Source organism: Phyllostomus discolor, chromosome 8 (assembly GCF_004126475.2).
Source record: "Phyllostomus discolor isolate MPI-MPIP mPhyDis1 chromosome 8, mPhyDis1.pri.v3, whole genome shotgun sequence".
In the NCBI taxonomy this organism is placed as follows: Eukaryota; Metazoa; Chordata; class Mammalia; order Chiroptera; family Phyllostomidae; genus Phyllostomus; species Phyllostomus discolor.
This window is the reverse complement of record NC_040910.2, coordinates 104,549,105-104,559,233: the sequence shown is the minus strand read 5'-3', so window position 1 is coordinate 104,559,233 and position 10,129 is coordinate 104,549,105. Positions and strand designations below refer to the sequence as shown.

General features: G+C 62.4%; 1 protein-coding gene across 2 annotated transcripts; it reads right to left on the bottom strand.

Moving 5' to 3' along the window:
• Positions 1-498: 498 nt before the first annotated feature.
• On the bottom strand, positions 499-9,038 carry PPP1R1B (protein phosphatase 1 regulatory inhibitor subunit 1B). Of its 2 annotated transcripts, none has more exons than XM_028522023.2 (7): positions 8,596-9,038; positions 6,918-6,978; positions 6,578-6,600; positions 6,147-6,222; positions 2,794-3,000; positions 1,398-1,517; positions 499-1,310 (listed from the first exon to the last, which is right to left on the bottom strand). In XM_028522023.2, exons 1-7 carry the CDS (start codon positions 8,674-8,676, stop codon positions 1,261-1,263), a joined length of 618 nt encoding a protein of 205 aa, XP_028377824.1. In that variant the 5' UTR covers positions 8,677-9,038; the 3' UTR covers positions 499-1,260. The 2 variants fall into 2 exon arrangements, with proteins under 2 accessions (XP_028377824.1, XP_028377825.1); XM_028522024.2 differs by lacking the exon at positions 8,596-9,038 and adding an exon at positions 7,286-7,756.
• Positions 9,039-10,129: the final 1,091 nt, after the last annotated feature.

Here is a 10,129-nt window from a genome sequence, read left to right as displayed (position 1 = left end):
CAGCGCCCGCCCCCCCGCCCCCCCCCCCCCCCCGAGGCCGGAAATAGGGGCTGCTGAAGTTAGACTATTAGCGAGGCTTCCTAAAAGTGGGGGAATGGGAAAGAAGCTCCGGGGCGTCGACTTTATTGAGCCACATAAGCCTGGTACAGTGGATCAAAAGGGAACTTCGTGAGAGGAGGCCTGTGGTGCCGGGGCGGGGGGTGGTATGGGGGGACAGGCTTTGGAGGAATCCATGATTACTCTGGAAGCACTTCTGTTCTCTTTCCTCCCAGCCGCTTTCAGCCCTCCCCAGCAGGATCTAAGACTTTTGTGGTCCTTCCCAAGGGCGCCCGGAGCTTGTTTTCTGCAGGAAAGACTCCTGGACTAGAGAACTGGACACTTGAGTGGAGAACTTGACCCTTGAATGACCACTAACCAGGCCTTCGACATGGGGGTTGGGAAGGAACCTGTTACTTCCTCCTCCCTTTCATTTTTCCCTGAAAAAAAGGAGTCTCAGCACAGTTATTTACAAAGATTTATTACAGCACAAGAGCAGTTCAGGTCTGGCGTCAAGGAAAAGGGGGAGGGGCAGAGCAGCTGGAGGACAAGAAGGACCTGGCTCCCCTCAACATGTAACCCCTTTAAGGATGTATACTAGGTGGCATTCTTGGCATCGAAGCACAAACAAAATGCAACAAAGCATCCTCTGCCAGTCCATCTTCCAGGCACCCAGGCTGGGGAGCAGGGGTGATAGGGGAAGATTTCCAAAGAGTAGAAACTGTGGAGAAGGATGCCTGAATCCTCAGCCCTGGTAGAAGCCAGAAAGAGGGGTAGTGACTGGGAATCCCCCCAGGAGGAGAGGGGATGGAGAAGGATCTAGGGCACCTACAGGTTCTCTGTACCCCCTTTCTTCCTATCTTAGGGTCCTGCCCTGGGGTTTTCCTGTGCCCAAGGGAGAGGGCCTGGGAGTAGAAGTGTGAAGGATGAACCTTTGCCCTTGGGTTACCAGATTTTCCAAGCAAGCTCTCTCACATCCTGCCTCCCACTGGGTGATGAGGGGAATGACTGGCAGAGGTAGGTATCAGGCAGCAAGTGCCCAGGACTCTGGGCATCAGCCAAAGGTGGGCGAACAAGCAAAGACCAATTTTAGTTGTCTAGAAGTCAGAAGCCGCAGCCCTAGCAAGTGAGGGGAAGGGCAGAAAATAGGGTGGGGACCGAGTGGGTTTCTGGGGAGCAACGATGTCCCCTCCACTTCCTTATGGGAGATACATGGCTGAGTGCCTATGTGCCAGGCACGGTGTGGGCAGAGCGCTGAGGGTCCTCACCGGGCTCTGCAAAACAAGCGGAGGGATTCAGGGCCTGAGCATCTCTCCCCAGATCCCAGCGCCATCTCCCTATGCCCCACCCCCAAGCCTCACCACTTAGTGTGGGGTCTTCCACTTGGTCCTCAGAGCTTCCATCTTTCTGGGGCTCATCCAGAGGGGGTGGGCGCTCCCAGGGCCCCTCTAGACCCTGGCCACAAGTTGTCTTCTGCCCAGCTTGGGACAGGAAAAAAAAAAGATGAAACCACAGACTCTAAGTGTCCACTCATCATGGTATAGTGGAGAGAGCGCTGGGCTAGGACAGCTCTGCCCATGACTAGCCATATGACTTAGATAATTCAGTCTGTTACTTCTTCTGAAGGGGGTAGTAAGAGGGAAGCTGTGTAGATTACCTTAAATAAAATAACAGTTAACACCCTGCCGAGCCCAGCACAGGCACCCTGGAGCCACTCAGGGAGTAGTGGCAATCCATATAGCTCCTTAGTAGTCTTGTTATTCGATCTACTCACTGCCCTGCTGCTTTTCCCGAGGGAACAGTCTCCTCTCACCTCCTCTCCACCTATTCTGGGGGGTCTTAGTGGGCGCCGACAACTCTCGCAGCTAGAGCTTTTGCTCCCGTGGCTGATGCCCTGGTGGCCAGAGAGGCAGTGAGGAGGCCCAAGCCATTCTGTTTGGGTGTAAAGGCTGGACACATCAAGCAGGGTTGGTCAACTGGTTTCAATCCCTTAAAATAGTGGGACCATGAAGTTTCATGTGCCTAGAAGGAATAGATGTGGTGCAGCCTTCCATGGCCAGGCATGGGACCCACAGCCACAGAGGTCTGAGCTCTTCCTGCCTAGAAATCCTCTGGGCCTTGGGACCCTCTGTGGAGATTGTAGGATCCGGGGCCTCTGGCTCTGAGGCCGTCTGGGTAGGTCTTAGGCCCCTCCCTCCCCGACTCTTCCCAGGTAGGTGGAGTTGGAGGTGCTGAGAACCAGATGGGTTCTTGAATCCTAGATTCTCCGTGTAGACACTAGAGGGCACCCTCTCACCTCTGCCTAGGAAATAAAAGAGGAGAAACTGTCCCAAGGGTTCTGGAGAGGACCTATCAGCCTCAGCCTCCCAACAGAGGCCACATCCTAGGTTGAGAAATTCAAGTGACGAGGACATTGGACACTCTTCGTCCTCCACCCCTGCATCTCCTTGCACCCTCCCACCGCCAGGAATGGGAGTCCTTTCTGGGGTCCAGCTGCAAAATTCTCAGGGAAGAGAGGAATTATTAGGAGAAACCTGATTGGGGGAGGGACGGAGTCAAGGATGGGAGCAGCCCAGGTGTTAGGTAAAGCTGGGAGGCAGCCCATGGCATGAGAGGCTGGGACAGCCTCTGCAGCGTGGTCACAGTTTACACATGTGAGAAACTGAACTGGGAGGGGGCGTCCCAGGACACAGGAGGAGAGCCCCGCCTGACCCACGGTGGTAGGACCCAGGCCTCATAAAAGCCCCTTCAGCTTACCAGACCCCCTGCTGCCCTTCAGGATCTCAGCCTGGCTGTCCTCCTCCTCCTCCTCCTCCTCCTCTTCTTCATCGTCCTCCTCCTCTTCTTCCTCTCTTGGGTAGCCCAGCTCCCGGAGCTCCCCAAGCTCATCCTCTTCCTCTGAGCCCTGGTTCTCGCTCAGGTTGCCGATGGACTGCAGGTGAGACTCGGCGATGCGCTGCACAGCTGCCACAGGGGCACCCAAGACGACAGGGTCAGCCAGGCCCAAGACACCGCCCCTGTAGCTGGAGAGGCGTGTGGCCCAGGCCCCAGCCTCCTTCCATGGGCCGAAGGCAGAGTTAACCCCCCTGGGGATCCAGTTCAAGAGCTGAAGGCTACAGGCCGGGCCAGGGCTGAAGCAGTGGGAGGTAGACTCTTGATCGTATTTGGCTCCTAAGCTGTCCAGAGATGCTGGCCCCCCGGAGGCTGGCAGCAGGCCCTAGGGCACCAAGCCTGACAAGACCAGGCGAGCACAACAGCAGCTTAACATTCCCTGGCTGGGAAGCCTGCTTCTCCAAGGACCTGGTACTGGACATAGTGTCCACCAGCCACAGCCCCGGGCAGAAGGCACGGAGTCCCTAGGCCAGGGCCCAGGGGACCTGTGCCTGTCAATTTCTGGGGGAGTGCCCAGCTGGCTTAGGGCTCACTGCTCACCCCAATCCTGCCCACCCCTATTGCCGGGCTTGGTTGACACCTCCTGGCACTGCCCTGGCACTGATGCCACCCCGTGCACCTCTGCCCCAGTCTCTAGGAGGTCGGAACGGTTCTGAGACGGAGAACGTAACAGTCTGCAGCCAGTGAAGTCTGTGCCTGGGGATGTGGCGTGCTCCACGCGGCCCCCACAATCTTGACCCACATCCCCCAGCTTCCAGCTCCCTCTGCGGTGACCTAGAAAGCAGCAAACACCACCCACCCCCCCAACACCACCAAGGCCTGCTGGGATAGGGCCTAGGAAGGGAACTGTGTGGGCAGCTCGAGAGAAATTTCCAAAAGATGGAAAGGACCAGGCAGTTTGGAGAAAGGGGCCGGGGCTGGGGGATTCTGGGAGAATGGCAGGGGTTGAGGGGACACCACGAGGAGCAGCTGAGGCAGAGGCAGCAGTGGGACTGGGAGCTGGTGGGGTTTTAGGGCATTTGGGTCATGAGATTCACAGCCCACAGACAAGATGCTGGCAAGCTTAGGGCTTGGGTGGCTGCAGCTCCATCTTGGCCTGCAGGCAGCCCCGCCCCTCGGAAAGCCCAGAGAGGTAGATCCAAGCTGGAAACCTCCGGTGCAGAGCGCAGGGCACCGCACTCCTGCCAACTCGGGGACAGGCACAGAGGGCGCATTGTTCGTGCCCGCTGCCCTGCCCTGCCCCGAGTTCCCAGCCCAGTGCCTCCCGCTGGCTCTGGGCAAGCTACCCAGGCAATAAAAGCACAATAAATCGCCCTGCCCTGGCCTTGGGGACGCGGCAAAGCTTCACCTGGAGCCAAGTATGAGAGCTCTGCCTTGGGGAGACCCCCTGAAGCCAAGACTCAGTGTCGTCGCCTTCCCCCAGGGGCCCTTGGTTTCTTCCCCTGCAAACCCTGATCCTGCCAGGTGCCTTCCCTTGCCCAGAAAGGGGTCAAAGCCCACAAAGTCGTGCCCTTCAGGTACAGAAGGGTCCTTTGAGGGTTGGAGGGAGGAGAGAAGGGAGGAGAGGGGGTGGCAGCTCCAGCAGCCGCCCCCTCTCCCCCAGCTGGAGGAGGAGTGCTCAGCTCAGTTCGTGAGCCACAGTGACGACAACAGGGGTGCACAGGGCCTGCGCGGGCGCCCCGTGAGCGCCTGCCTGCATGCGCAGTGCCTCCGTGAAGTGCCTCGTGCCTCTCCGGGGTCTCCCCTCCCCCTCCCTGCTGTCTCCTTTCTCTGCCTCCAACTAAACTCCCCCCAAACCCCCCTCGCCCTTGTTAAGCTCAAAGGTCCCCAGCACAGCCCCAGCCCCACAATTGCCCGCACCTGTCCCGGCCCCCTCCCACTACCCACTTCTCCCCACTCAGACTCTCCTAATGCGTAGCCCAAAGGGGCCGTGGGGGTGGGGCACATTTCTGGCCATTGCAGGGTGCCCAGAAAGCCTTGACCCTGGGCTCCCCGCCCGCCCTCTGCCCCATGCTCACAGTCAAGAGCCCAAGAGATGGTTTTTCCTCACAGCCACTCACTGCCCCCATAGCCCAGGGTGAGAAGGAGAGATTTCTTATATTCTCTTTTGAGAAGATGCCATCCCCACCCCTCCCCCACGCCTGCTTCAGGGCAGGGCCCTCCCCACATCCCTGCAGGTGGGAAGTCCTTCCAGGCGCTGAACCACCCGCTGGTTTGCTGTCCCCTCATCTTCCCCTCCTGGGAGAAGAGGAAGGGCCCCTGCCCACCTCTCCTCTCCTCCCAGCCTCTCCTCTCTGCTCCCAGCCCTGGCAAGCAGGCCGCCAGGTGCACCTGTTGACCTTGGCTGGTGCTGGGAACTCATTAAACCCACCAGGAGGGAGCTCTTGCACACCCTTCCGGTGTCCCTCCCTCTCTCTGTGGGAGGAGGAGGCTGGCCGGGCAGGAAGAGCCTCAGGCGCTGTGGAGGTGATGAGGATGTGGAGGTGAGCGTGGAAGGCTTCCTAAGGCTTAGTCAGGAAGAGGCCATCTCCTCTCCCAGGTGTGTCTGCACAGTGCCCACTTCCGGCCAAGTCTGCAGGCTGGCCCTACAGACCCCTGTGATTCCGTACTTCCTCCCCTGTGCGCACCTTCTTCCCTCTTCCTGGAATGCTCTTTCGGGGCCTCAGCTGCCAGTTGAATTCCTATGCATCCTTCAGATCCAGGCTTAAACATCCTGTCTTCTGTAACTCTCCCTGACCCTTCGAGGCAAGGGCCCCAAGATAGCAGGGACCAAACCTCACTCCCTTATCTTGCCCAGGGCCCACCAGTGAGGCCTGGCACACAGAAAGGAAAGGCAGCGAGAGCACCCAGCGTGTGGACCTGTGCGGATGTCATGCCAACGGCAGAGGGGAGCAAGGGGTGTAGCCTAAGAAGAAGGTGCCTTTCGGGGAGTGGGGAGCGGGAGGTGTCCCAGCTGTACTTGCAGGGGCTGTACAGAGCTCAGTCTCGTGTTGATGATGCCCACTTGCTATAGCTCAGGCCGGCCACCCTCCCCAGCCTCCAGGCACCTCCGTTCTCACCAGGCCTCGTGAGGACCGAACCGGCCTCTAAGCAGGGGTTAGGGGGCACAGGACAGCCCTGCCCACTGACAAAAGCTCATCACTTCGCCTCCCTCCCCCAGTGTCAGCCCAGGCCCAGGAGTCACGGGGACAGCCCGACTGTTGGGTGAGGGATAGTACCTTTCAGCGAGGGGGGTGTGTAGGCACAGGGGTTGGGTCTCTTCGACTTGTGGTGGTGCCCCTCTCCGGAGGCTCTCTGCCAGGGAAGACGCCGGGTTAATGGGCTCACTGCAGGCCCCTCCCTGCCCCTCCCTCTGCCCCATCCCCCCAGAGCACCCTGGGCAGACTGGGCTAGGTGTGGCTGCCCCTCGGCCCCGAGCCAGGCTGAGGCCACCCCGTTGCTGTGGCCCCGGCGCAGGGCAGGGACCCGAGGTTCCACAGGCCTCAGCCCAGTCTGGGCAAAGACAAGAGCAGAGAAAGACCTGCCCGTGACATCCTGACACCCGGCGCTCTCCCCAGAGGTGCCGATTGATATGCTAATGTGTCCTCCCGGGTGGCACCCTGCAGCTGACCTACCCCATCCCTCCTTCCAGTCGCCCCTGGAAACTCACCTGGTGCGGGGAGGCCTCTTCCTCTGAGGGAGGCCATCAGCGAATCCGGGGGGGAGGGGGGGGACAGAGACAGGGGAGAGAAGGGGGGAGAGAGAAAGAGAATCCGAATTACTTTCCCCCAATGGTCAATCTCCGGGGAAAGGGAAAGTGTGCCCCTTCCTTCCTAGTGTTGGGAGGTGCCTGCTAATAAATGAACCCAGGGAGAGTCGGGCTCCCAGACCTCCCTACTCCCTGCCCCCCCTTCTGCCCCGTCTTCCACTCAGGGGACTTTGGCACAAGGGCCCGGCGAAGGCATCAGTCAGGGCCGGGCGGGGGCTGGGCAGAGGCAGGGAGGGCCCACCTGGCGAGGAGTGCTCAGAGAGCCGGAACAGCATGGCGGGGGTTGGCCTCCTGCGCCGGATCTGAGGAGATGAAGAACCAGGTGGAGAGGTGGGAGGGGGGCCAGACACCTGCAGCCCCCTCACCTTTCTCCCCCTGGCAGCAGGGAACAAACAGTGCTTTGGAGTCTCCAGGGAACCTGGGAATCAAAGACTGTCAGGGCTCCGAGGAACTTGGTAGCTCTCCCAATCCCCTCACTTCACTCAGGTAAAAACCCAGGGCTCAGCGAGGTTCAGCCACGTGCCCGAGGCCACCTCGCTCCGGCCGGCCCAGGCCCATCCCACTCCACGGCGCCTCCGCAGCCCCACTTCCCTTTCCATCGCCCCCTACCAAGGCCCTTCCTCTCCTGGTTTTTGAAGACATCAGGCCTCGGGAGCTGGGGCTGGCTGTGGAAGGCGCCCACGGGCCACGGCACCCACGTGGCCCTGACCACCTAAGGTCAGCTCAAGGGCTGCAGAGAAACTGGATCCAGCTGCAGAGGCTGAGCCGGGGCACTGCAGCCACCTCCAGCCTCCCACGGGCGCTCAGGTGGGGGCCCCAGCCGCAGGCCCACGAGGGCCTAGGAGTGCATCGCTGGGGGCCTGGGTCTGGGCCCCCCTAGCAGCCTCTCTCAGGCTGTGGAACTCGAAGCCCAGTCCTCATTTTAAAAAAAAAAAGTCAAGTTGCCCTGCTTGGTGTGTGAGGCGGGCTGACAAGTAAGGGTGTGGGGTGGAGGGGGCACAGAGCACTCCCAGTCACTGCCCCCCCCCCAAGCTTGGCAATCAGACTGGCTGTCAGTTAATTAGGTCCCCTCTGAGCTCCAGGGAACTGCACCAGGAGAACCAGGTGACTTGAGCTGGAACTGCCCCCTCCCCCTGCCAGGCTCCCAGCGCAGCGGGGCAGACCAGAAGCGGCTTAGGCCGGAGACCCCACCGCCACCCCAGGGACTTGGCCGCACTCGCACTGCTCAGCCAGGAGTCCACTGAGACTCGGCAACAAGTGGATCTGTCCAGGTTGTGGGGGGCGGGGCCCTCTTCTCCTCTCCTTCCACCTCCTCCCCAACTTTGGGGCCTCTCGGGCACCGGGAAGGCTCTCCCAGAGACCTCACTTGTCCCCGTGAGCAGGTCTGGCTTCTGTGGTGACGGGCCACCCCACCCCCACCCCCGTCCTGTAACTTTGTGGCTCTGTCAGAGGCCTCATCAGGACGAGGCTGTGGCGACCCCAGCCCAGGCAGACAGGGTGGGACTAGAGGGACGGGGCCGTGGGGCAGAGGCGTTGGGGGTCCCCGCTCTATACGGTGGGTCAGGGGATGAGGGTTCTCACATCTGACCGGCGCTGGCCGGCCCGGGGCACAGCGTCCCGGTGGGAGCCTGGGGGAGGAGGACACGTGCACGGTCCGGAGGGCAGTTCCCCCTCCGCGTGCGGCCTGGCCTGCCCTGCCCCGACGCGCCGACGCCGGCCGCCGGAGTTCTCCGGCGTGGGGATCAGGACGGGGGCCCTGGGAAAAAGTTGCGCGAGTCTCCAGCGAACTTCAGGAGCTGCCGGGTCGAGGCGGCCCCGGACTCCCCGTCGGCCCCATCCCGCAGGCCGGCGCCGACCCGGCGGCGCCCGGAGCCCCCGGCGCGCGCGGAGCTGCCGGGGGTGGGACACGGTCCCCTTACCATCTCCACCTGGCGGGGGTCCAGCTGGCTGGGGGGCGCGGGCACGGAGAACTGGATCTTCTTGCGATCCTTGGGGTCCATGGCGGGCGGAGTGGTGGGTGGGGCTGGGCCGCGCGACTCGGGGTCCCGGGCTGCGCTCCCGGCTCAGCTCGCCCGCGCTGCTCCCGGCGCCGCGGGCGCGAGTGGCGAGGAGCGGGAGGGCTGTGCGCGCGCCGATAAAAATACCGCGCGCGGGGAGGGGAACGCGCGGGAGGATGGGGTCGCCACCGCCCGGCCTGCCCCCGGGCTCGCCCGCCGCGCTCGATCCGCGCCTCGGTCCCCTCGCGTTTCCACCCGTGGGCTCCCCGGCTCGCTGGGCTCTGTGTTTCCGCCGCTCCCCTCCTTCCCTCGCTCTCTGGGCGTCTCTCCTCTGTCTCCGCGCGCTTCCTCCGTCTCCCTCTCCCTCTCCGCGTCCCTCTCGGTCTCGGACTGTCTCCCTTTCTCCCGAACTCACCCGTCTGGCCCCAGCCTCGGGGTCCCCAGCCCGTCCCCTCACCTGGGACTGGCGCCCAGGGGCTGGATGGGAGGGCTCAGGGAGGAAGTGGCCAATGAGCACCGAGGAGCGTGTTCTCCCCGGGGGTGGGGGGGAAGGCTGGGAGTGTGAGCCAGGGCCCCGGGAGCAGGCTGGGGGCCCCCTACTGTCACCCCAGAACTTGAAGCTGCATTATTGATGGAGTCCAGCGGGGAGGGTCACGCGGGGGGCTGAGGGGGCGGGGGAGAGGGGCAGAGGGAGTCTGGCTTTAACCCCTTCGTGGCCTGGGTACTTGGAATATCCCGGGGAGACCTATGAGGTCGTGAGGAGAGTGCCACCAGCATGTCACGCTGTGAAGGGGGTGTCCTGGGAGGCGAGTGAGTGCGAAGGAGCGGGCTGTGCGTGGGAGGACACGTGTCAGTCATCAAGGCGGGGAGTGTGTGTGTGTGAGCGCGTGCCAGCGGCCCTGCGGTGCCTGTGGCTGGGGAGTGGGGTGGGGGGGGGCGTCGGTGTGGTGAGAGTGCATGTTAGTCTGTGAGTAAGTGTGTCAGAGTGTCAAGGATGCAGTGTGAGTGGCAGGGTGTGGGAGGACTGCGTGTGTATGAGGGAGGGTGTGGGTGTGGAGGAGGTTGTCAGAGGCTGTCAAGGTGATGGGCACGGGTGTGCCAGCTCGCGGGGGGTGGGGGGTGGGAGCGCTGCCTCCACAGCCCCAGCCTGTGCAGCAGAGGGGGCCAAGGCTGTAGTCCGGAACAAGGCACGCTGGACGCCGTGCCCTGGACCCGAGGGTCTCCTGCCTCTCTCCCCAGCTCTGAGGGGCGGGAGACGGAACCAGGCCGGGTGGACCGGGGCCGGGGGGCTGCCTGTCCCAGTGCACCACGCGCTGTCACAGGTGTGGGTTTGGTGCACTCAGGAGCAGAGCTGAGGGGAGCGGTGTGTGCTCGTCACTAAGGTGTGAGCCTCTCTCTCTGCAGAGGTGTTTGTGTGTCTCTGGAGGGGGAACGGGGGGCTCTGGCCCCGTGGGTT

Excerpts from the sequence above, each read along its gene's own strand:
- PPP1R1B (XM_028522023.2), bottom strand. The coding sequence starts at position 8,676 with ATGGACCCCAAGGATCGCAAGAAGATCCAGTTCTCCGTGCCCGCGCCC. Across the intron at positions 6,979-8,595 it reads ACCCCCGCCAGGTGGAGATG|ATCCGGCGCAGGAGGCCAAC; the intron begins GTAAGGGGACCG and ends TCATCTCCTCAG. Across the intron at positions 1,518-2,793 it reads GAAGGGCAGCAGGGGGTCTG|CTGGGCAGAAGACAACTTGT; the intron begins GTAAGCTGAAGG and ends TCCTGTCCCAAG.